The sequence below is a fragment of the Pinus tabuliformis genome, chromosome 5_1, assembly GCF_031772625.1.
Source record: "Pinus tabuliformis cultivar Carrire ecotype Pingquan chromosome 5_1, CPIR1, whole genome shotgun sequence".
NCBI classification, from domain to species: domain Eukaryota; kingdom Viridiplantae; phylum Streptophyta; class Pinopsida; order Pinales; family Pinaceae; genus Pinus; species Pinus tabuliformis.
The window spans coordinates 380,783,293-380,809,084 of record NC_142305.1 but is presented as its reverse complement, the minus strand read 5'-3'; the positions used below and the strand labels follow the sequence as shown (position 1 = coordinate 380,809,084).

General features: G+C 38.8%; 1 protein-coding gene across 1 annotated transcript in view; it reads right to left on the bottom strand.

The window, feature by feature from the left end:
* LOC149165035 (uncharacterized) overlaps nucleotides 1-25,792 on the bottom strand; it is a 335,897-nt gene that overhangs the window by 59,935 nt on the left and 250,170 nt on the right. The window contains exon 7 of the mRNA XM_089432221.1: nucleotides 16,927-17,056. Within this exon, the coding sequence (XP_089288347.1) occupies nucleotides 16,927-17,056 (130 nt within the window). The remainder of the gene's footprint in view (nucleotides 1-16,926; nucleotides 17,057-25,792) is intronic.

The following is a 25,792-nucleotide window of genomic DNA, read 5'->3' as shown; positions in this document are numbered from 1 at the left end:
AAGACACATAGAAGGGGAATTTTCTCCTCAAAGGACTTTTCTCACCAAAAGTTCGAATTTTTCACTTGTCGGGCAACAGACCAGTGCTGCACAGTGACTAGAGGAGTCAATTCGACAATTTGGGTGAGATGGCATCACATGGGCTCAGAGATCAGGACAGGTTGGAAGGAGCTTCCAACTATGTCATATGTAAGACCAAAATCTTAGCTGTTTTGGAGGAGTACGATCTCGAAGCTTACGTCAAGAGTGTTATGGTTGTTCTCGCGGACAATGATCAGAAGAAGAAGTACAAGGCCGAGCAGGGAAAGAGGAAGAGGTTCAAACTTGATGGCGTTTGAGATCATGTGGTCTCACACTTGCGGGGTAAAGATACAACCCGAGAAATGTGGGAAGCTTTGTCTTCATTATATGAAGGTTCTTCCGAACAATGGAAGATGTACTTAGAACAAAAGTTGTAGCGGACATTGACGCAGAAGGGAGAAGGGGTTAACTCTTATCTTCAACGTCTTCAGGACACCAGAGACCAGCTTGCTGCAGTGGGGTCTAATCCTTAGTCTAGTGCAATGGTAAGGACGACCCTGAATGGAGTCTCGGATGAATGGAAAGTCTTTGTCCACAGTATATTGGGCAGGGAAAGACTACCTTCATGGGAGGAGATGTGGGAAGCCCTTCAACAAGAAGAATTAAGGAGGGATCTGGTTAAGGTCAACCTCAATGGCAGCAGTGGGAGTGGCACGAAGACCAAGGAGGAGGAGGAAAATGTAGCTCTAGCATCAAAGGGGCATCAGAAGCAGAAGCAGAAGCAGAAGAAGGACATTTTGAAGGTGAAATGTTTCAGATGTGGCGAGATGGGTCATTTAACATCCCAATGCCCTTTGAAGCAAAAGGATAAGGATCAGAAACATGATCCTAAGGCTGCTGCAGCAAAAATTAACAAAGATGAGTTTGCCATGAGTGCCCACGCATCTCCAGGAGGGAAATGGGGCAATATAGAACTGTAGTCGGGAGGACTACATGAGGGCAAGATCCTTGAGGAACCCACCCCTTGGATCAATTCTTTGATACGAGAGCCCGAGATTCAACAGTAGCGAGATGGACTTAGTGTCAGATAATGCAGTGGGTTGGTTGGAGAGATAGATGCAGTAGCCTGAGACCAAAGACTTATCAACGCAGAGCAAGGTTGGCAGCAGTGTAGATGGCAGAGTGTAGAAGTCAGCAGCAACACAAAAGATTCAGAGGATCAACGATTAGTAGCAGTCAGATTCCAACATTCACATGGTACTATGCTGAACACAGTTAGTTCAAAAATTTTGGATGTTTTTCCGTTGCTGAGCAACAACAATTGGAAAATGACACAGTGCAGAGCTAGCAGTGGCAGTGTTAGCAACAGATGCAGAGGGAACTGATGCAACAGTGCCAGTGGTAGTGTCATGGGCAATAGTACAGTAGCAGCAATAGTATAGTGTTGGTGGCAGCAACAGTGTTGAAAGAAGATGCTTCAGAGACAAAGAAGCATGTAGTTGGACATTGTTGCTAGAGCACTTTCCTCGCTAAGAGGGTGTGTTAGTTTTTGGTAGTATCAGATGTGCTCTAGACATGAAAATTGGTGGAGAGGCTAAGGCACGAGTTCTAAAGAACCCAGAAACTGTTTGGTGAAATTCCACCGGGATTGTATTTTATTAAAATAATTAATATTTTTAATGGGGTCCCTAAGTCTAAACTTAGGAAAATTAAAGTATTAATGGGTATTAATCAAAATACGGGTGAGAATGTTCTAGAAATCGAATCAATTCAAGTTTTAATCTTAGTCGTTGATTAGAGACTTAATCTCAGCCGTTGAAGTCTCAACGAGAAAAGTATAAGGAGGCTTGGCGTTCATTTAGAAAGACACACAGAGAGAACGAATTGATTTAGAGTTCGATTTCTGGGGTTAGGAAGCTAAGAATTTCGAACTAAGTGATCACTCTGCAGTAGAGGGGCAGGGATAGTTCGGGAACACTGGGCAAAGAGGCGGAGAGCCACTAGTAGAGGCAACGCAACATCTAGAGGGACTGACGCTAGGTCAATATGGGCCCACGCGGTCTTGACACAGAGCCAGAAGGGCTAGCACAGAAGTGAAGTTGTCCTCACGCAGAAATCCAGAACTGCTAGGGAGCAGCCGTAATAGCCTGGAGAGGTTGATGTAGAAACTCTAGGAGGCAGAAGAGACAACACAAGGCTGACGCAGAGCCTGTAAGGCTACCACAAGGCCTATGCAGGGCCAACGCAGAGATAGCTAAGGTTAGCCAGTGTTTCTTTTAGATCAGCCGGAAACTGCCGGGTAAAGTGAGGTAATCTCACTCAATTTTCCGCCATTATATTTTTTATCTGTCATTGGATTGCCATGAGGGCAACCAACATTGTATTCAAAACTACTGCTTAATAATATAAAACCCTCAAAGTTGTTGCACTGGTTTTCTCGGATTGGGTTTTTCCGGGGACTATTTTGTCCAAAAATAATTGTGTGCTATGTATCTTGCTCTTTGCTCAGTTTCTTGTTTCATGCAATCAAATTAAATTGGTGTAGGCTGCAGAAGTAATTTACTTCAGTATTATTCAGAAAATAACTTGATAGTGTATATTAAAATCAAGTAGGAGAAGTAAATTCAGTTTTACTGTAGTAGGGGTTCCTTGAGTGTAGGAATTTTCACACATAGCCCATCCAGTCCGAGGGATGAGCCATGCTCTGATACCATTCTGTAATACCCTCCTCCCACATCTACCCAAGAAACCGGCCAATTGGGGTAAACATGCGACGAGAGGGCACTATGATATGACTCGACCTCCTAAGTCACGTTAAGGAAGTGGAACCGACAGAAACACACCATACAGACATTCAACATCATCTACATGACCCTCAGGAACTAATCCAATACTTTAGACAGCTTGCCCTTGGGTCCCACTGAACTTTTGGACAACTTAGGCCTCAGTCACTCTCATGCTATAGGCATGACAGCGTCTAGAAACCCAAAGTCGCTCTCAGAGGCTTGTTTGCCAGTGACCAGAGACTAAATTTGTCAATGTTATGCCAGTGACCCTAGGATTTGAGCCACTTTTTCAGGCCTAGAGCCCAAGTCATTGCCCAGAATTGAACCATCTCTTCAGAACAGTAAAATAACATGGAAATGACAATATTAAAGAAAATACTTGTTTAATACCTTGACTGGACCCCTACTAGCCATGACATGCATTTCGTCAAACATATCATGAATATGTAATCTACAGGTGTAAATAACAGTTCTGAGCATAAGGGTCTCATACTTAGCTGAGAATCGCTAAGAACCATTGATGCCTCAATACATCAACTACCATTCCATCCATTAGGTCATAGATACATTGATCATTCAATTACAGGTAAAAACATGATGAAAGCCACACATGGCTGCTGTCATAAAACACATACATAACCAGCATAATAGCAACAAAAAGACTCATGAAAGTACAACCACATAGACCACATATAATCCATCAAAATGCTCATAGAAATACAAGGAGAAATAACTATCCATTAATGATGCAAAATCCAAACCCGGGATGGGACTTCCACGTTCCACCCAACCATAGAATGGTTGAGCCAAATCTCTCTTCATCCATTCACCCACGTGCCATATTCCAAGCATGAATGTGGGATCTCATATAACACACCAATCGAAACTCATCCAAGGCTTCCAAAGGTCATCCACCTCAACCCATCAAACAATAATTCCACCTCACGATCGGACATCCCAAAACCATCATCAGATTGGTTTCCATCCAAGCCTTCCAGGGCTTCCAGAGCATTTGTTCCAACTAAGGCTTCCAGGACTAGTAACTCAACCCACAGCTACCGTCGGGCTTCTAGAGCGTTTGTCCAACCATGGCTTCCAGGACTAGTAACTCAACCCACCAAGGGCTTCCAGAGCATTTGTCCAACCAAGGTTTCTAGGACTAGTAACTCAACCCAAGTTGTTACAGGGCTTCCAGGAACTAATAACTCAACCCAAGCTAAGGAAACATGAGAACCAACCAAAAAAAATAATGAAAGTAAACCCACAATCACCATGGCTATCCAGGAAATGGCAAGGCTAGGCAATCCACTATCAATCTAGGCAATCCTCCATGCCAATGACAAATCATGACCAAGAATCCACATGCATATGCCATGCATGCCAAAACTAGTGAAGAAAACATACATGCAACTCGGTACCTACAAGAAAATCTGATGTAGCTGTTGATCCCGATGCCCTCTTGCGCTTTCATGCTCTTTCTTTGCCTTCTTGTTCCAAGAATCCAAGTATGCCACACCCACCAAGAGTGCTCCAAGAAAAATCCATGTCTCCAAGAGTATGCGAGAGAGAGAATCATGAGAGAGCTCCAGAACTGAACTGACAAAAGGTTACCAACTAATCTTCAAAAGCCTTTTTAAAGCCTTTTTATGAATGAGGCCTTTATTTTCTTCATTTTCCATTATTTTCCTTCAATTTCCTCCTCACATGCAACCTATGACCTTTCACCTCCCTTTTCTCTTAATTTCCATTATTTTCATAAATAAATGCGCCAAAAATGTCATTTTCCCTTTCCAAAGCCTTAGCTATTGCCTTTGCCAATTTCCTTAGCTATAAACAATCACAAGTGATCCCCATCACTAGGATTTTGCCCAACATTTAGCTTGGAATAAGTGCCCCATCAACCGTGGGTATTATTTTGCCTTTATTTACTTTTATTACATGGATTTTTCACCAGGGCTGTTACAACCTTTAATTATTAATCTATTTATAAATTATAGTGTTTAATTATTGCTTTATTGATTTATAATTTTTGAAGTTCACTTATAAATATAGATGGACACAAACACACACACACACCACATATATATATATGTCTGCTTGGAATAGCTCAATTGGCAATGGCCGTGGAAATGAAGTCTCACTGAACCAGAAGTCTTGGGTTCAAATCTTGTGCTATCCCCCCCGATTGGGGTGAGACATTGGACATGATGAAGATGTAGTCCTCCCAAGCTTACAATATATATATATATATATATATATATATATATATATATATATATAATCAATCATTGTTAAAGTGTTTAACGGTCTCATATACAACAGATTTGTATTTGCATTTATTAAATCATTAATATATATAGTTATATTCTATATTAGTTATTTAGTGGACCGCACACAATTTGTATAGTAAATTTATTAATATGTTAAGTTTTTATGGCCAAATTTAACTACCCTACATTAATATTAGTTATTTTTTATTAATCTTAGTTGGTTTTCAAATATTATTAAATTATGAATTTTTAAATTTCTATTAAATTAAATATTATATATAAATATCACTTGAGTCTATAACAAATTAAATCATTCATTTTTAGTAGTTGGATTTGATTGTGTTAAAGTAGTGTTGACCACTACGTGTCAACTTCCCAGCAGTACACCCCCTTTTCTTCGCAAAAAAGGGATAGCGCTTGATCGAATGTCCGTGCCATTCGACAATCATCAACAGCTTGATCAATTTATGTTGTAAACCCAGTCTGCATATTTAATTGTAAATAATCTTAGCAGAGTTGAGTCATGTATGTAAATTGCCTAGGTGGACCTAATTTTCTAGTGATAATCTACGTTCCGGAAGGTTTTTTGTCTCACCGATCTATGATCGGCAGAGTTTTCCTTTAGCCTAACCCCAAAGCCGAAATGGATTTTGTCATTAGAATCTTAGGAGAATCCTAGTGTCTTAATCTACTAGATTATAGTTGTGTCGCAGAACTGGGTGGTTTATGAGGGTCTATGTCAAATGGGTTCTCCCCCTTGAGATGTAAAGTTGTAAAAGTCGTGATGTAAAGTGTCTTGAGGGTTAGAAAATGTTTTTAATCCCCTCATAAATCCTAAGTCCTAGGTACTAGGTGATTTTTCCAAAGGCTAAGTTCGAGGATCCATTTAAAAAAATAAATTAAAAATTAGAAAAAAAAATAATAATAATAATAATAATAAAATAAAAAAATAAAAAATAAAATAAAGTAAAAACTTAAAAAATAATAAAATAATGATATTTTGAGTAAATAAATGCAAAATTTCAATTTTTTAATGCATTAAAAATTCGACGGATGAGATTAAGAGATATCTTGATCCTCATCGACGGTCAAAATCATTTTGACATGGATCACTCGAACTAGTTGTTGGGAATTTTTCCTTTAAATAGGGTGCTAGGGGTCATTTGAGATGAAGATTCGATCTTGAAGTCTTGTGTTAAAGAAGCTCTCTTGTAAACTTTTCTGGTGCTAATAAAGAAAGACTTTGGGATTCAAATCTTGCTGGTGTTACTCTCTGGAAGTGCTGTGAGCTATTTTATTTTCTGCATATTTTGATTTTCAGCCATTAGTAACAGCTTATTATAGAGTATTGTTGAGCACAGGTATCTTGTTCACATGCTAGGGTTTGAATGGTATTAGGTTTTTCTGAGGTAATGGCAGGTATCTCCATTGCTGTCGGGATCTAGTATTGTTTTTTCTCTCTTTATTGATGGTTGAAATGAGCTGTGCAGGAAACCCTTATTAAAGAAGACCAGTGGGCGCTTGGGGAAGTTCTCGGCTGAACCAGCCAGCTCCCGCAAGCATTTTCTTGCAGAGCCCAGCTAGTTTTGATCCTGGGTTAATCATTTAGTTTGTTTTCTGATTTGCATGAGAGATTTCTAAAGTTCTTCATAGTAAAATCTGAAACTTTTGATAATATTACTGCTGATTACTGACAAATCTGGCTGTTGCAGAGTCACAAAACTGTAAATAATTTTTTCTGGCTCCTAGGGTTTTATTTATTTATTTATTTATTTTTTATTTTTTTTAGGTTCTGGTTGCTTGTTTCATTGCTTTCAGGTCACAGGTGCAGGTTTTGTGGAGAGTTTCAGTGGTTTTTTTCTGAGCACTCCGTTCCATCTCCGCGTTGCTGGCTCTTTCAGAAATCAAATCCGCAGCTGCAAACTCCTCGCCAGTCCATTTTCTCAGTTCCTCATTCCGCTGCCCGAATATCCTTATTCGTTGTCTTTTTCTCATTATACGCAGCTCTTCATTTGGCATCATTGCACGCTACCATCATACTTTCTGCTACACTCCTTTCCAGCTCTTCGCTTCTCTCTCTTTCGCCAGCGTGCATCCCTTGCGAACCAGCACCCAACATTATTCTATCTCCACACTGCCGTCCAGATTTCCGTCAACCTGATCTCCTTTCTTTACAGCTGCATAAACCTCCTTATCCTGCAACGTGTTGCCTGGCTCCTCACTGAAGCTACCAGACCTTTGTGCTGCGTGGATTAAGTGCTTGCCCAAAATCAATCCACTGCGTCCATCAAGCATCATCAACCTGCACTGCAAGAAATTCAAATTTTTTGGGCCTTTGAAGAGGATCATTTGCGGGCCAGGTTCGTCAAGCACGCTCCCATCGCACCTGTAAGCTATCACATGCCAGCATATCTGTTTCCGATTCAGCGTAAGGAAAAATCGCGTGCGTGGGTGATACATTTGGTACGTTGAAGTGTTTAAACCCTGCCGTTGAAGTTTCTCCAAACTGCGCATCAATCCGTGGCCTTGTCAGTGTTCCCATCGCACCTCCAGATTGCAGCTACGTCCTGCCCCACCTGCAAACACTCAAGTTTTTCTCTGTCCGCCGTAGAAGGTTTTCCGCCGACAAAAGGGACGAGTTTATTTTCTTTACGCAGGCAATCTCACTTCATTATGTTCACGGTAGTGTTGATCTAGTTTTGATAGGTATTAGATTTAGATTAATCGTTTTTTTTACTTTTCATGCTTTAGGTTTTAGCTTAAGTAAAAAATTTATATATATATATATATATATATATATATATATATATATATATATATAAGTTCCTTTTCTTTAGATTTGAATAGCTTTTAGTTTAAGAATTAAATTTTTTTGAATTTTAGTTTTGATAGTTTTAATTTCATTGAATTTTAAGCTTTAGAGTTTAGTTTAAATAGTTTTTACTTTCTTAGATTTTATTAATTAAAATCATAAAAGCATAAAAAATATTTTTTTTTAGTTTTTTTTATTCCTATTCTATAGTTTAGATTTTAGATTTAAAAGTTTCTTTTTTAAGCTTCAAGTTAAAAAAAAAAAAAAAAAAATTGTGGAAATTTTTTTGCCAGATTCAAGTATTAGCTCTGAGATTTATCATGTTTTATCTTTTTTGCTAAGGCTAAAATTTTCGATGTGGAATTAATGTTTATCTTTTTTTTGTGAGATTTAGCATGCTTGAATCATCATAAATGTGATATCTGGTTAGCGTTTAAAATTACGCGGTTGTGCATCGAATTTTATCTTTCGAATTTTTTTTGCTATAATATCGTTATTGAGCTTTAATCGCTAAATCTTTACAAGAACATTGTGGTTTTACTGGAAATCTTGCATCGTTCAAGTTATTTGATGATAAATGATTGCCGTACATGGTTTACATCTCTGCAACATTTAGTGAGTAATCATTTAAAAATTAACTTCATAAGGCACTGGTCCATAAAATTAATAAAATCAGCTTAGTGCTTTTTCCTTCGTGTCTCCCAATCCAACTGTTTTGCAGTTGGTCGTTCATTTCTCTACAGGGTCTACCCCCCTTAGCCGTGGGAGACAGGCTTAAACGGAGAGATCGGGGATCAGGGTGACAGCCCCCGGTCTGAGCGTTGTCGTGACAATCTGTGCGACAACATTTTTTGGCGCCGTTGCCAGAGACAGAGTTTTTTTGTTCCTGGCGTTTCAACGACATTCATCTTCTCATTTTTCATCATTCTCATCATTCTTTCTCATCTCGCGTTTGAGCTGGCAGATTCAACATTTTTTGGCATCATTTGGATCTCTTTCATCACCTTATCTTTCGTCATATCAGCAACTTCTCTTCGATTTGTTTCTTGTTTGGGTGGTGACTCCATTTTCTTATTTTTCCCAGACAAGAAGCCTCCCTCACATCTACTTGTTGGTTGCTTTTTGGATCTTAGAATTAGATTCATTGTTCAAGTGGCGACTCCACTTCTTTCATCTTTTAATTTTCTTGAGCAGAAATCTCTTTCTATCATCCATTTGATCCCTTATTATTCATCATGTATTATTCATTTAAACCATGTCATTTTACTGATAATCTCCATGATTTTCCGAAAGAGGCCATTTCTAAATTATTTAAGTTCTCAGGTGGTGATTCGGTCGCTATTAGACGACATTTAAACAGGTTTACTTGTGTAATGATCATATATTGTAGACTTCCTCAATATAATCATGAAGATGTCAAGATGCGTCTATTTGTCCATTCTTTAAAGGGTGATGCTTTGAACTGGTTTAATAGTTGTCCTGAAGATTCCTTCATTTCTTTGCAAGACATTGTCGATGCTTTTAAAGATAGATATGGTGATCCAGATAGCTCACCTTGTGCCCCTAAAATTGTGCAACAAAATGAAAGTAATCTTGTAAAAGGTCCAGCTATCCAAGACAATTCTTCATATCAGAATGTGCCATCCACTTGTACCATTGCAAATCATAGTAGTGTTGACAATGAAAAGGAAGATCATAAGCAAATTATACAAGATCTATTGCTACTGGTAAGAAATATGGAGATAAATCAAACTAATTACGCCAATGATGTGAGAACTTTATGCACTCACCTGGAAAAGCGTAATAGGGAGATGGAGATCATGCAAAATCAACATAGTAAGGAAATTGAAGCCATGAAGATTAATCATGACACAAATTAGTTTTATGCAAAGCAAGATGTCAGCCTTAGAGGAAAATATGACGACCATGCAAGCAAATCATAAGAAAGAGATAAACTCTATGCAGCATTGCTTGATGACCATGGAAGAAGACCATGCCAGGGAAATCAGTGCTATAAGGGTTGAACACTCTAGTCAGATAGACGCCATTAAAATACAGTTTCAGAAATTTCAACAGCAGTCGGAAGATGAAGGAAACTAGGAAAAATCAATAGATCAAGAGCCTTCTCATCCGCTGCAACAAGCTCCATCTTACTATGAGGAGGTCATTGGTTCGATTGAAAGGTGGTTAATTGAAGGTGATCCAGATAGAATTAAAAATGATAAAGATCAGATGCAGGATAAAGAAAGACATGTCACGCATATCTTACATACTTCATCTGATAACTTTGAAGCAGAAAGTTCCATGTCATCAATGATGCAGCCTGCTAGGAAGAAAAAGTGCAAAAGAAAGAGAATGAAAAGAAGATTTGATGCATCAGATGGCCGCGAGCAGCTTGATTTTCGGATAGGAAAAAGTGCTACCATATGTAGAATTGGACATGGCACATCCGACAAGCAGCCGACAGATTTCCTTGAAGCAGGCAAATGCTCAGGATACACTATATTGAACACATTTGATGCCATGGGGCATCCCCTGTATTTCTAACCTTACTCCTTGTTTTTTCAGCATTTTCATTTCTGTTTTAGGATTAAGATTTACTTTTCATGTTACTAGATAGTTAATAAATGAAGAGCTTATATTTTTTCTGTGCTTAACGTTATATGATGATTTTTTGGATGGACGCTACTTATGTTTTGTTGTGTGTTGCATGGGTGCAGATTCTGGATTCTCACATTCCTACAGTGTAGCAACGTGTCCCTAAGTGGAGCCAGATGTTGACCACTACGTGTCAACTTCCCAGCAGTACACCCCCTTTTCTTCACAAAAAAGGGATAGTGCTTGATCGACATGTCCGTGCCATTCGACAGTCATCGACAGCTTGATCAATTTATGTTGTAAACCCAGTCTGCATATTTAATTGTAAATAATCTTAGCAGAGTTGAGTCATGTATGTAAATTGCCTAGGTGGACCTAATTTTCTAGTGATAATCTACGTTCCGAAAGGTTTTTTGTCTCACCGATCTATGATCGGCAGATTTTTCCTTCAGCCTAACCCCAAAGCCGAAATGGATTTTGTCATTAGAATCTTAGGAGAATCCTAGTGTCTTAATCTACTAGATTATAGTTGTGTCGCAGAACTGGGTGGTTTATGAGGGTCTATGTCAAATGGGTTCTCCCCCTTGAGATGTAAAGTTGTAAAAGTCATGATGTAAAGTGTCTTGAGGGTTAGAAAATGTTTTTAATCCCCTCATAAATCCCAAGTCCTAGGTCCTAGGTGATTTTTCCAAAGGCTAAGTTCGAGGATCCATTTAAAAAAATAAATTAAAAAATTAAAAATTAAAAAAATTAAAAAAAATAATAAAATAATAAAATAAAAATAATAAAATAAAGTAAAAAGTTAAAAACTTAAAAAATAATAAAATAATGATATTTTGAGTAAATAAATGCAGAATTTCAATTTTTTAATGCATTAAAAATTCGACGGATGAGATTAAGAGATATCTTGATCCTCATCGACGGTCGAGATCATTTTGACATGGATCACTCGAACTAGCTGTTGGGAATTTTTCCTTTAAATAGGATGTTAGGGGTCATTTGAGAGCTAAAGAAGCTCTCTTGTAAACTTTTCTGGTGCTAATAAAGAAAGACTTTGGGGTTCAAATCTTGCTGGTGTTACTCTCTGGAAGTGCTGTGAGCTATTTTATTTTCTGCATATTTTGATTTTCAACCATTAGTAACAGCTTATTATAGAGTATTGTTGAGCACAGGTATCTTGTTCACATGCTAGGGTTTGAATGGTATTAGGTTTTTCTGAGGTAATAGCAGGTATCTCCATTGCTGTCGGTATCTAGTATTGTTTTTTCTCTCTTTATTGACGGTTGAAATGAGCTGTGCAGGAAACCCTTATTAAAGAAGACCAGTGGGCGTTTGGGGAAGTTCTCGGCTAAACCAGCCAGCTCCCGCAAGCATTTTCTTGCAGAGCCCAGCTAGTTTTGATCCTGGGTTAATCATTTAGTTTGTTTTCTGATTTGCATGAGAGATTTCTAAAGTTCTTCATAGTAAAATCTGAAACTTTTGATAATATTACTGCTGATTACTGACAAATCTGGCTGTTGCAGAGTCACAAAACTGTAAATAATTTTTTCTGGCTCCTAGGGTTTTATTTATTTTTTATTTTTATTTTTTTTTAGGTTCTGGTTGCTTGTTTCATTGCTTTCATGTCACAGGTGCAGGTTTTGTGGAGAGTTTCAGTGGTTTTTTCTGAGCACTCTGTTCCATCTCCACGTTGCTGGCTCTTTCAGAAATCAAATCCGTAGCTGCAAACTCCTCGCCAGTCCATTTTCTCAATTCCTCATTCCGCTGCCCAAATATCCTTATTCGTTGTCTTTTTCTCATTATACGCAGCTCTTCATTTGGCATCATTGCACGCTACCAACATACTTTCTGCTACACTCCTTTCCAGCTCTTTGCTTCTCTCTCTTTCGCCAGCGTGCATCCCTTGCCGAACTAGCACCCAACATTATTCTATCTCCACACTGCCGTCCAGATTTCCGTCAACCTGATCTCCTTTCTTTACAGCTGCATAAACCTCCTCATGCTGCAACGTGTTGCCTGGCTCCTCACCGAAGCTACCAGACCTTTGTGCTGCATGGATCAAGTGCTCGCCCAAAATCAATCCACTGCGTCCATCAAGCATCATCAACCTGCACTGCAAGAAATTCAAATTTTTTGGGCCTTCGAAGAGGATCATTTGCGGGCCAGGTTCGTCAAGCACGCTCCCATCACACCTGTAAGCTATCACACGCCAGCATATCTGTTTCCGATTCAGCGTAAGGAAAAACCGCGTGCGTGGGTGATACATTTAGTACGTTGAAGTGTTTAAACCCTGCCGTTGAAGTTTCTCCAAACTGCGCATCAATCCGTGGCCTTGTCAATGTTCCCATCGCACCTCCAGATTGTAGCTACGTCCTGCCCCACCTACAAATACTCAAGTTTTTCTCTGTCCGCCGTAGAAGGTTTTCCGCCGACAAAAGGGACGAGTTTATTTTCTTTACGTAGGCAATCTCACATCATTATGTTCACGGTAGTGTTGATCTAGTTTTGATAGGTATTAGATTTAGATTAATCGTGTTTTTTACTTTTCATGCTTTAGGTTTTAGCTTAAATAAAAAATTAAAAAAAAAAAAAAAAAATATATATATATATATATATATATATATATATATATATATATATATATATATATATATATATAAGTTCCTTTTCTTTAGATTTGAATAGTTTTTAGTTTAAGAATTAAAATTTTTTGAATTTTAGTTTTGATAGTTTTAATTTCATTGACTTTTAAGCTTTAGATTTTAGTTTAAATAATTTTTACTTTCTTAGATTTTATTAATTAAAATCATAAAAGCATAAAAAATATTTTTTTTTAGTTTTTTTTATTCCTATTCTATAGTTTAGATTTTAAATTTAAAAGTTTCTTTTTTAAGCTTCAAGTTTAAAAAAAAAAAAAAAAATTGTGGAATTTTTTTTTTGCCAGATTCAAGTATTAGCTCTGAGATTTATCATGTTTTATCTTTTTTGCTAAGGCTAAAATTTTCGATGTGGAATTAATGTTTATCTTTTTTTTGTGAGATTTAGCATGCTTGAATCATCATAAATGTGATATCTGGTTAGCGTTTAAAATTACGCGGTTGTGCATCGAATTTTATCTTTCGAATTTTTTTTGCTATAATATCGTTATTGAGCTTTAATCGCTAAATCTTTACAAGAACATTGTGTTTTTACTGGATATCTTGCATCGTTCAAGTTATTTGATGATAAATGATTGCCGTACATGGTTTACATCTCTGCAACATTTAGTGAGTAATCATTTAAAAATTAACTTCATAAGGCACTGGTCCATAAAATTAATCAAATCAGCTTAGTGCTTTTTCCTTCGTGTCTCCCAATCCAACTGTTTTGCAGTTGGTCGTTCATTTCTCTACAGGGTCTACCCCCCTTAGCCGTGGGAGACGGGCTTAAACGGAGAGATCGGGGATCAGGGTGACAGCCCCCGTCTGAGCGTTGTCGTGACAATCTGTGCGACAAGAAGTAGCTTTTGAGAAAGGTATTATCACTCATGGTTTGGCTATAGTCAATGGTTTTGTACTTTATATGTGTACAATTTATTAATTTTTGTTTATTAAATTTTCTTTTATAAATTAAATGACCGAGTCAGGGGGAATTATTTGACGTTCATTTACATTTTAGATATTATATTTTATATGCTTTAATTTGAGTATTAATTGAAATATATGAAGCCAATATTTATTTTTTATTTTGTTTTCTATATATTTTTTTCTCGACATTTAAAAAAGGTTGACATACAATCTTACAATATGCCTACACATCTCCCCTATACTAGGCTATAGTGTCTCTCGTCGCAATCGTCGCTTTGTTAATCTAATCTTCAAGTAAACACTTTCCTTAACTTCTATGTGTTTAGGTATTCATTTATCATTGCATCTCAAGAAACCCTAGTGTCTAGAAGTCTTTATCTAGTCTAGGTATATGATATATTGCTCCTTTATTAAGAATAATTGAGCCTTGTCCAACATAGGGTATCTTGACCTAGCTTATTTGCATCACCTGGAGCTTTATAACTAAATTATCCTTATAGGTGAACACAAGGAAACCTCCCATGTGGTGAAACTCCAATAAATAGGAGGTAGATTCCTAAGGTGACATTGGCAATATCCCTCATTGTTGCTACGAGGTCTGGCCCTCGCCTTGCGAAACCCATCACAAGGCTTGCTAGATTTTGTGGCGACATTACCAATATGAATGGTTGTGGATCAAACTTCTTACACTTTGCGACACAATTGTGTGTGTGTGTGAGTGTGTGTGCGCGAGAGAGAGAGAGAGTGAGAGCATGCAAAATAATCTATGTGGAATCTAATGGTAATTGGTGAGACACTTTTTTCATATTCCTACCAACATGAGTTGTTATGGAACGAACTCCCTATACTTTGCAAAACTAAATCTCTTATATAATTGGTATGGATTAAACACTTTACACTTATCAACACAAAATTTTGTGTATGTATGTGTGTCTGAGAGGGAGGAAATTAGCATGTCAAATAACCTACTTGGAATCTAAGGGTAATTGGGGATACATTTTTCATACTACTACTAATATGAGTTGTTCCAGAACAGCAACCTATTCATACTCTAAGGGTGATTGGCATTGCATTCTTCATACTAAGTATCTCATGAGATAGAGAATGCTGAAGAAAAAACACCCACTTCATTTCCTCCTTGGGGATGTTACCTAGCAATCTAATCTCCTTGGTGATCAAATCCCATGGGTCATATAGTTTCATACAAAATAGAAACTTGTTAGAATAGAGATATTATTTTTTATTTGGGAAAAAAAAAATGAATGTATTTTAAAAATACACAATTCACCTATTTCACCCAATATGATTGCAATCTAATTTATGCCCGTGGTTGCAAATCTAGGTTCAAGTCAAGAAGGTAGAGGTAGAATTGACACATCTCCTACAACTAATGGAATTATGGGGCTTGTCTCCTTGCACCATGAGCCAAGTTCAACTAGAGTTTCACTCCCCTTCGAACTTGATTCATTCATGTCGGACCGACAACAAGGCACACCACAAGGTAGGCCACCTAGTTTGGAAATACAATGAATGTCAAAGTCAATGACATGAGCGCCATAGCTACCTATAACCCACCTTCTTCTTTATCATTCAAAGACAAGTTCCCCAATTTGGACTTGGCTGTTTTGATGGAGAAGCAATCAAAGCTATAGGTAGACAATGGATGGGACAGCCCCAAATCATTGATGATAAATCATTTACTGGGTAGGGCCCAAATCCCAATGATTGTGACCCACCTGCAAACTTGGATCCACTGTTGCTACCTGACTTTATGTTGATCTCTATTATAGCTACCTGACTTCCTTTTGAGCAACTAGAAGTAATCAAGAATACCATCGTTCCCTCTACCATGGAAAGAAGAGTGCCTACAAGGTTCTAAGGATTCCTTTTGAGAAATTAATTTCTTTAGAAGTAATCAGGAAAAATAAGGCATGAAAACCTGAAATACCGATTATGAACAACCACTATAGAGAGGAGACGACAGAAATTGGAAGCATACAAACACAACAAATAAAATTTGAAGTAAACAAATGCCAACCTTGTGCAACTCTACAATGTGGTACAAAGTCGGACTATATTTAATGTGGCTGAAATGTGGTGTTGGTTTCACGTTCTCCTCAAATCTTCAACATTTAAACTCCTCTCAAGCTCTTCCCTAGGGTCCAAGAATCCAATGTTGGCTTCCAAGCTTTCAAGCCTTGGCTCTCAAATAATACAATCTAATGACCACTAACTTAACATACTCACACACATGAATTAGCAAATGCACTCAAAATCAGTGGCAGAACCAATGTCTTTTATTCTTTCAGAATGTGTGATAACAATGATATTTTCATGCCTTTACAAATCTATTTTAAAAGTGAGTTTAGGGATTTACTTTTGGTTGTTTTTTTTTCAGTTTTTCATTAAGGTTGTTTCTCATTACATGGCCTATGTTTCTCGAGAAATTCCAACTTCTTGAAGAAACAACCATGTTTTTGCAAGAAATGGAGGGGGTTTCTTAGGGGACGGATTAATCATCAAGAAACCAAAAATGGGTACTCTAAATGGCATTTCTTACAGGTTTCTTAAAAGTGATGGCATTCACCGAAAAATGGTACCCCAATGTGAGGTTACTAGTAAAGTGTGAAGAAGCTACTCCATGCTTCTAGGGGATACAGTTAGTGAGAAAGACAAGAGGCTCTCGAGGAAAGATTAAAATGGCAAGCTTTATTTGGCTAAAGAAAGGAAGAAATTTATTAGACCATAACATTGTTATCAAATTATAGTTTTATAAAATTTGTTTGGTCACTAGCTTTGCCATATTTTCAAATACTAGAAGATCTTGAAATTTTAATTTATGAACTTGGGGGGATATGTTCCATTCTTTTGACCTGTCTAGTTCTTTTTCATCCAGCTGGCCACTGTACAGACGCTTTTGCAACTTTTCATCCATCAGATTAACATGCTCTTTTCCAATGTCTAGCGAGTATCCCACAATTGGCACACCAAGTAAATATGCAACTGCACATTTGCAAAAATTATCCCATGGTCATGACAGAATGATTGAATTCAATATTTTCTAAATCAGTATCGGACCAGATATATAAACTCAGTGATATATAAAATAAGATCCAATTTTATCATTGATATTTCTTTGACATCTGCTTATACAGAAATATATATATTCTCCTCACGTTAGGGAAAGCCTTGTTGAAAGCTTGTACAGAAACAGAAACTGAAAGCATATCTGCATGGATTTCATGAAACATTAATTATTCAAAATTTATGATAATTATGATAATGAGATGACTGAATGTGACTGTTAAATATTAGCAGTTTTTGTATAGAACTAGAAAATGCTTTAACTCAACCTGCCCCAGGAATGGATTCTAATACCATTATGTGTTTGTGTTCTATTAAGCCTGCTGACCGTGTATAGAGGGTGTATCCATTAGTCAAAAGGGCATTCAATAAGGTCATAAAATTGACACTGTGGCTGGACAAGTTTCCAACAATGTTAAAATACAGTGCTAGCTGGAAATTTCAACAACTGAATTTCATGACTAATAGAATCTTTATTGAAAATGGGTATTAACTATTACATGATCTCTAGATAAGAAAATATAATAATATATCAATTTTATTAATGTCAACGGATGACCAAAAAACATAGATTTTTACACCATAAGAACCATAACTTCCAGGAAGTTCCCCCTCAAATGGAAAAGGGGCTCTACGGAAAATGCCATGAGCAGGGAATTCAAAATTCCATGGATTATCATAAGTCCAGTTCATTCAAACCATAGAACTTTGATGCATACCCTGAACCCATCTATCAATTGCCTGACAAGCATCAAGGGTGGTTGTCTAAATTTGATGGAAGTAATGTCTCTAGTGCCCAAACGCATGTAGATGGCTTTCTATGGGAAATTACTTTCAGATTTTCATTTTATAAAGAAATTGTTGTGGACCAACTAGTTATAGCTGATGTTGTTATGATTATCTTTGAATTAACACTTAAGGGAAGCGCTTGGGATTGGTATAGTAAATTGCATCCAGGAAGCATCTTTGCCTTTAATCAATTTGAGGATATTTTTATTGAAAGGTGGGATGGTTATCAAAGCAAGAAAAGTGGTCCTAGCACTACTCAAGAAAATGAAGAAAAGGCAGGCCCCTTTCTAGGCCATACAGATGAAATTAGCAGGGAAGGTGGGAAAGGGGAAGAGGACCAGTAACAGTCTCTCTTATCTGATCAACATAAAGAAAGTGATAAAAAGGATCATGAAGATAGCCCCATCTTCTCTGCGAATTGTCTCCCTGTCAATTTTTGGTATGTTCTATGCTTAAGAGCAATTTACTTCAATTTCTTTATTAGCCCAATATCAATATCCAGTTTAGCAATCACATCAGCATGATAGTAAAATGTAGATAGAACATAAACATAAACAGTAGAAGACAAGCCAAGACAAGAGGACACAAGATGTGGCACCAGCCAGGGACAAACCCCAATGTGGGGAAACCCTTGATCAATTCTTCTTATATTCTTCAATAGTTCAGCAGAGAGAGATAGTACAAATTTACAAATCTGATAATTTATGACAGCAGCAGAAAAGCCCTAACCAAAAAAGTCAATGCTGGTCAAACAGGGCAGAATTCTTCCTCTAAGCAGCTCGGTCAAACCCAGTCAACTTCGGCCTCCAACAGCAAACCCAAATAGTCCAAAACAATCTGAAAAACTCAGTCAAAGTCTGGTCAACTGAAGTTGAATTGCAGCCAGCAACTAGGGCAGTCAACGATGGTCAAACCATAGGTCAAATCACCTCGATTTTTGTGCCCAGATCTGCAGCCTGCCAAGGAGAAGGTGCCACACCCAAAGCACAGACAAAGGGTGGTCAACGCTGGTCAACGCAGCCCAAAAGACAGCCTTCTGAAATTCGGTCAACGTAGTCAAACAGAAAGTGTCTTTCCTCACACGTGAGAGATTGCTGCCCAGATTAGCATACCCAATCAAGTGAGGAGAGAGAGATGTGATGAGATGAGATGATGAAATAATGCCTTGAGGTCTCCTTTTATATGCAACGTTGAGGATGAACTGGGGGGTAAAAATAACTGTTTTTTTTGCTGGCCGACCTTGACAATTTGTCAATAATACAAATAAATTCGTATCTTCATTTTTACATGTCAGAATTGAGTGATCTTAGATCAATCCTACATGTCTCAGTGAGAGGAATCCAAGAAAAATATTAGCTGCCATAAATAAGGTGACCCATATGGAGTTTGGCCCTAGTTTCCAATTTTAACATTCCCTCTCAACTAGGGAGAACTCCATCTGCTAATCCATCTGCCAATCGGTACTATCTCTGCCATCAATGCACTGCTCTACTCTACTCTGTTGAACTATGAAGAAGAAGAAGTGATCAAGAATGTATCATACCATTCGCTACTGACCCGAAGTTTGTCTCAGAAAGAGAGTGTCTCATACCACTCTTACTGACCCGAAATCAGTTCCAATCAAAAGAGAGTGTCTCATACCACTCTTATTGACCCGAAGTCAGTTCCAATTGATCCCAGATCAATATCATCCTAGCATAGGGAGTACAGTAGTACACGATGCGTCCATCGGTATTACTATGGTCCCTATCCTCATTTCCCTACTCATTGGCCAAATGAGAGGTACTTCCCATGAGTCCCAAACTGCATGGGTAGGATGTCTCAGCAGGAGAAGGATGAACCACTCATCCTGCCTACATGTCACCACGGGGTATCATAGGGGAAGGCTGAACCACTCACCCTGTACACAACAAACCACTAGGGGAAAGTTGAACCACTCACCCTATGGTTGCTCATCGCTCCAAGAAGTACCCCAAGCCCCTCGGAGCTCCCAGAGCTCAATGTTCATATCATACAGGACCCTCATAAGAGGGTCTCTTCACGACTCCTAGTCGTTCTCAGAAAGTCAAGAATTTGACCTTTCCCAGGGGCTTTGTCAGAATGTCGGCGACCTGCTCATTGTACCATATCCCGAATAAAGTGGTACCTGATATCTATGTGCTTGGAGCGATCATGAAATACAGGATTCCCTGATAATCGGATCCCACTTTGGTTGTCGCAGAGGATCACAGTGGTATCCAGCACATGTCCAAACAACTCATTGAAGAGCTTCCTCAACCAGACAACTTCACAGGGGGCCATACTCGTAGCTATGTATTCGGCCTCAGTGGTGCTGAAGGCAACCAACTTCTGCTTCCTGCTCATCCAGGATATCGAAGCAGAACCCAAAGAGAAATAGCACCCCGAAGTGCTCTTGTGATCCACCACACTACCGGCCCAATCAACATCAGAATAACCATGCAGCCTCACATCTCCAGCAGTGTATCTCAATCCATGAGTGATAGTGCCCCGAAAATATCTTAGAAGATTCTTGGCACCAATCCAATGTATGTGATGAGGCTCAACCATATATTGGCTCAACGTATTAACTGCAAAACATATGTCTAGCGGGAGTTCACCAAGAACATCAACTCTCCTATGAGTTGACGATACTTAGAAGCATTTCCCAATTTAGGTCTGGCAGCACTACCACATAACTTCTTGAAGTTAAGTTCCATCGGGGTAGTCACAGGCTTGCAGTCCACCATCCCAAATCTTTCCAATATCTTCACAACATATTTTCCTTGAGATAGGAAAATTTCTCCTAGCTTTTGCTAGACTTCCAACCCTAGGAAGTAGTGCATCAGTCCTAGGTCCTTCATCTCAAATTCAGAATCCAAATCCCTCTTACATTTGTGAATGAGAGGATCTGCATTTGTCAGAAAGAGGTCGTCCACATAAAGTACCAGTATGAGAGGTATATCATTTTCAACCTTAAAGTAAAGGCTTGGATCGGCTTCACTTCTGGTGAATCTCAGCTTCATCAAATAGTTATCAATCCTCTCATACCAAGCCCGGGGTGCTTGCTTCAAGCCATAGAGAGCTTTCTTCAACCTGCATACATGAGATTCCCAGTCATGAACCTCAAACCCCTTGGGTTGTTCCACATAGACTTCCTCTTTGATCGAACCATGCAAGAAAGCGGTCTTGACATCCATCTGATGTAGTTTCCATCCTTGCGAGGCAGCAAGGGCTATGATCGAGCGGATGGTGGTGTATCGGGCAACAAGTGCAAATATCTCATCGTAATCTACACCTTCCTTTTGAGAGAAGCCTCAACAACAAAGCGAGCCTTGAACTTTTCTGCACTTCCATCAGCTCCATGCTTGATTTTGTAGAGACACTTAGAGGTGACAACCGATTTGTCTTGGGGTCTAGGGACCACATACCAGACATCATTCTTCATAATAGACTCGTACTCTTCATTCATTGCATCCTTCCATACTTGTTGCTTCACGGCTTCTTCAAATGATGAAGGTTCATTTTGAATGATAGAGCTCATGCGGTCAAGTATCCTTGATACCTGTTCGGCTTCTTGCTCTCACAAAAAGTCCCCCTTGGTGCAATATGTCTCTCAGCATCTTCGAGAGTCTCCCTTAGCCATGAGGGTCTCCTCTTGGAGGAGGAGGGCTCTTGGGGGGGAGGATCAATAGGATTCATAGGTTCATCAACATCAGGGATCGTCTCGTCCTCCTTTTCACCCTGTCTTCCGGTGTCAGCTTCTTTGTCCTTCCTTGGGATAGGAAGGTTGTTGATCTTGCTGAAGGCCATATCTTCGTCAAAGGTGACATCATGACTTATCTCAACTTCCCTTTGACCAGCCACATAAATTCTATAGCCCTTAGAATTTTCGCTATAGCCCACAAAGATTCCTTTCTTCCTAGATGCACCCAATTTGCTTCTTTTCTCTTTCAGCACATGAAAATATACGGGACTTCCAAAAATTCTAAAATGAGAGACATCGGGTTTCTTACTAATGAACATTTCTTCGAGAGTCTTGGAGTCCAATGCTTGATGAGGGCATCGGTTTTGAACATACACAGCGGTATTTGCAGCTTCAACCCATAGAAACTTCGGAAGCCCTTGATCATGAAGCATGGCACGAACAACTTCCACAATAATACGATTCTTCCTTTCAGCCACACCATTCTGCTCGGGAGTGTATGGTGTTGTGGTCTCCCTCTTAATGCTAGCTTCTCTGCAATAATCATGGAATTCATTTGATTCGTACTCAGTCCCATTATCAGTCCTCAATATCTTGATTTTCTTCTCAGATCGGTTTTCGATCATGGCTTTGAAGTGACTGAACCAAGGAAACACTTCATCTTTCTTTTTCAAGAAGTAGATCCAAGTCTTGCGAGAATAGTCATCCGTAAAGGTGAGATAGTATAAAGTATCCTCAAGAGTTTACGGGCATCATACCAAATATGTCAGAGTGGATCAACTGCAATATATCGATGGTCTTGCTATTGCTCGAGGGGAATGGTCCCCTTGTAAGTTTTCCCTCGGCACATCTCGGACATACACCTTCATGCTCTACTTTGAACTTGGACATACTTGTCACCATCTGTCTCACATCGGGAAGAGCCTTATAATGAAGATGGGCAAACCTCCGATGCCATAGTTCAAATTGTAGAGATGTGTCGCAAGACATAGCTCCCAATGGACTTTCTCCAATTTGATACAGAGTGTCAACCCTAAACCCAAGAGTAAAAGCATCTTCAAAATTCCTTTTCCAAACATGTACCTTTCCATCGATGAATGCCACCTTGTATCCTTTGTCTTCCATTGCCGAAATGGACACCAGGTTCTTCTTGAGATCAGGTACATACTACATATAGAACTTCTTGTAAGTGAATCGTGTTACCTTGATTCAATTGAAGGGTAACATTTCCTACTCCCTTCACGGTATAGGTGGCATCGTCTCCAAGAATAATCTCCAAGTTTGTCTCTTTCTCTATCAGATTAGAGAGAGCTTCCTTATATTTGGTGAAGTGCCTTGAGACACCACTGTCAATTAGCCAATTCCCCAAAGTGTCCAGAGGAGAGGTAGTGGAGAGGGTCGATATAAAGATAGTACTCCTTTTGCTTATTGTTAACAACATTTGATTCTTCATACTTGGAACTCCTTGTTTTCTTGGAGGGTTGGCCATTTCCTTGATGTCCCACATTCCTTTTTCCTTTGCCATTGAACTTGCTATTCCTTTGATTGTTGTTGTTGAAGTTTCCCTTGGAGTGATTGTGATCATCATCATGTGATGTGTCCCTTCTATTTGGACACTCCCTTGCATAGTGGCCAAACTTATTGCAAACAAAGCACCTACCCTTCCTTCCACCCTTAGATCTAAGCTTTCCATTGAAATGACCTTTAGACCCTGCATTATTTCTCCTTTTGGCATGAGCAGAGAAAGCAGTGGGGTTGCTTCTATTAGAAGGCATTTCTTGTTCCACCATTCTTGTTTCTTCTTGAATGTATCTCGACATCAATTCTTCAAACCTTGGAATTCGATCATTATTGAGAATAGTGGTTCTAAATATATACCACTCGGGTGGGAGTCCTCCAAGGGTAGTGATGGTGAGTTCCCGGTCAGGAATGACCTCTCCAATTGACAAAAGATCATTCTTGATCTCAATGATCCTTAAGAAGTGGGATTGAATATCCTTGTCCTTGCCCTTCTTAATATCCTTCAACTTATTTTCGAGAAATAAAATTTGATTTACATCACTAACCTTGAACACGCTGACCAACCTGTCGTAGATCTCCTTGGAGGTGTTCAAATCCGAGATGTAGGCCACTAGACGCTTGTTAATGGAATCTTTGATAAGCTTCTTTGCTTTGACTTCAGCCTTATTGTACTTGGACTTTGTAGCTGCCGGTGCATTTGAAGGAGGCTCAGGGATTTTACCCTTCACATAACCCAACACTTCTTGTTCTTCCAAGGTCAGATTGAGAGACATCTTCCATCCATGATAGTCAGAATTTTCATGGAGCTTGTCTTTAGTCAGGAAGTGGGATGAGGAACCCATTGAACCTTTTTGTCCTTGTCCAACTATCTTCGGTGATTGCTCTTTCACTCTTGCTTGGCCTTTGTCTTCACCTCAACTCTGATACCATGTTAATTTTTGGTATGTTCTATGCTTAAGAGAAATTTACTTCAATTTCTTTATTATCCCAATATCAATATCCAGTTTAGCAATCACATCAGCATGATAGTAAAATGCAGATAGAACATAAACATAAACAGTAGAAAACAAGTCAAGACAAGAGGACACAAGATGTGGCACCAGCCAGGGACAAACCCCAATGTGGGGAAACCTAAGTTGCACGAAACGCCGAAATGTTTCGGAGTTTCCGAAAATTTAGAAACGTCACCTCCTAAAAATGGAAATGTCAGCAAAAGCATCAGCCAAAACATCATATATGTATATATAAAAAATATAAATAAATAAGTGAATAACACATTATCTTGTAAGAAGAAAAGGAATAAGACCCATAGATGACTATTTAAAAGGAAAAACCAGTCTATATTATCTCTAATAGATGATTACATGATGGTCGAGTTTCGGCCAAGTTTCGGAGTTTCGGGTATGGGTATAGCCCGAAACATCGGGTTCTTTGAAGTTTCGTGCAACATAGGCGGAAACCCTTGATCAATTCTTCTTATATTCTTCAATAGTTCAGCAGAGAGAGATAGTACAAATTTACAAATCTGATAATTTATGACAGCAACAGAAAAGCCCTAACAAGAAAAGTCAACGCTCGTCAAATAGGGCAGAATTCTTCCTCTAAGCAACTCGGTCAAACCCAGTCAATCTCGGCCTCCAACAGCAAACCTAAGCAATCCAAAAAAATCCAAAAAACTCGGTCAAAGTCTGGTCAACTGAAGTCAAATTGCAGCCAACAACTAGGGCAGTCAACGCTAGTCAAACCAGAGGTCAAATCACCTCGGTTTCTTTGCCCAGATCTGGGGCCTGCCAAGGAGAAGATGCCACACCCAAAGCGCAGACAAAGGGAGGTCAACGCTAGTCAACGCAACCCAAAAGACAAGCTTCTGAAATTCAGTCAATGCAGTGAAACAACCAAACAGAAAGTGTCCTTCCTTCGAACATGTGAGAGATTGCTGCCCAGATTAGCGTACCCAATCAAGTGAGGAGAGAGAGATGTGATGAGATGAGATGATGAAATAATGCCTTGAGGTCTCCTCCTTTTATATGCAACATTGAGGATGAACTAGGGGGTAAAAATGCCTCTTTTGCTTTCCGGCCAACCTTGAAAATTTGTCAATAATACTAATAAATTCATATCTTCATTTTGACATGTTGGAATCAGATGATCTTTAGATAAATCTTACGCCTCTCGGAGAGAGGAATCCAAGAAAAATATTAGTTGTCATAAATAAGGTGACCCATATGGAGTTTGGCCCTAGTTGCCAATTTTAACACTCCCTAACATTGTGCACATCATGAACCTCAAGAAAGATGACCCTACTGCCCCTTTGGACATTGACATCAGTGGTTACTTACCTATCGAAGAAGGGAAATGGGAAATCAATTGCTATCATTTTGACAAAGACCCTATCTACGACACCAATGATGATATCAATAGGACCCTTGTCTTTCCTCATGATCTTGGGATTGCAGCTCAGTCACATGTGGACCCTTTCCTCAAACCTTCTTACATAACCACTACTAGTGATGAACCTTTTTCCCCTTCTGAGAATGGTTTTGAGGAAAAGAAGTTCACTAGGTATGTCAATTCTTCCCGGCCACCCCTTCAAGATGATGAGCAAACAGTGGTTGCCTCTTTCATTATGATCATCACATGAA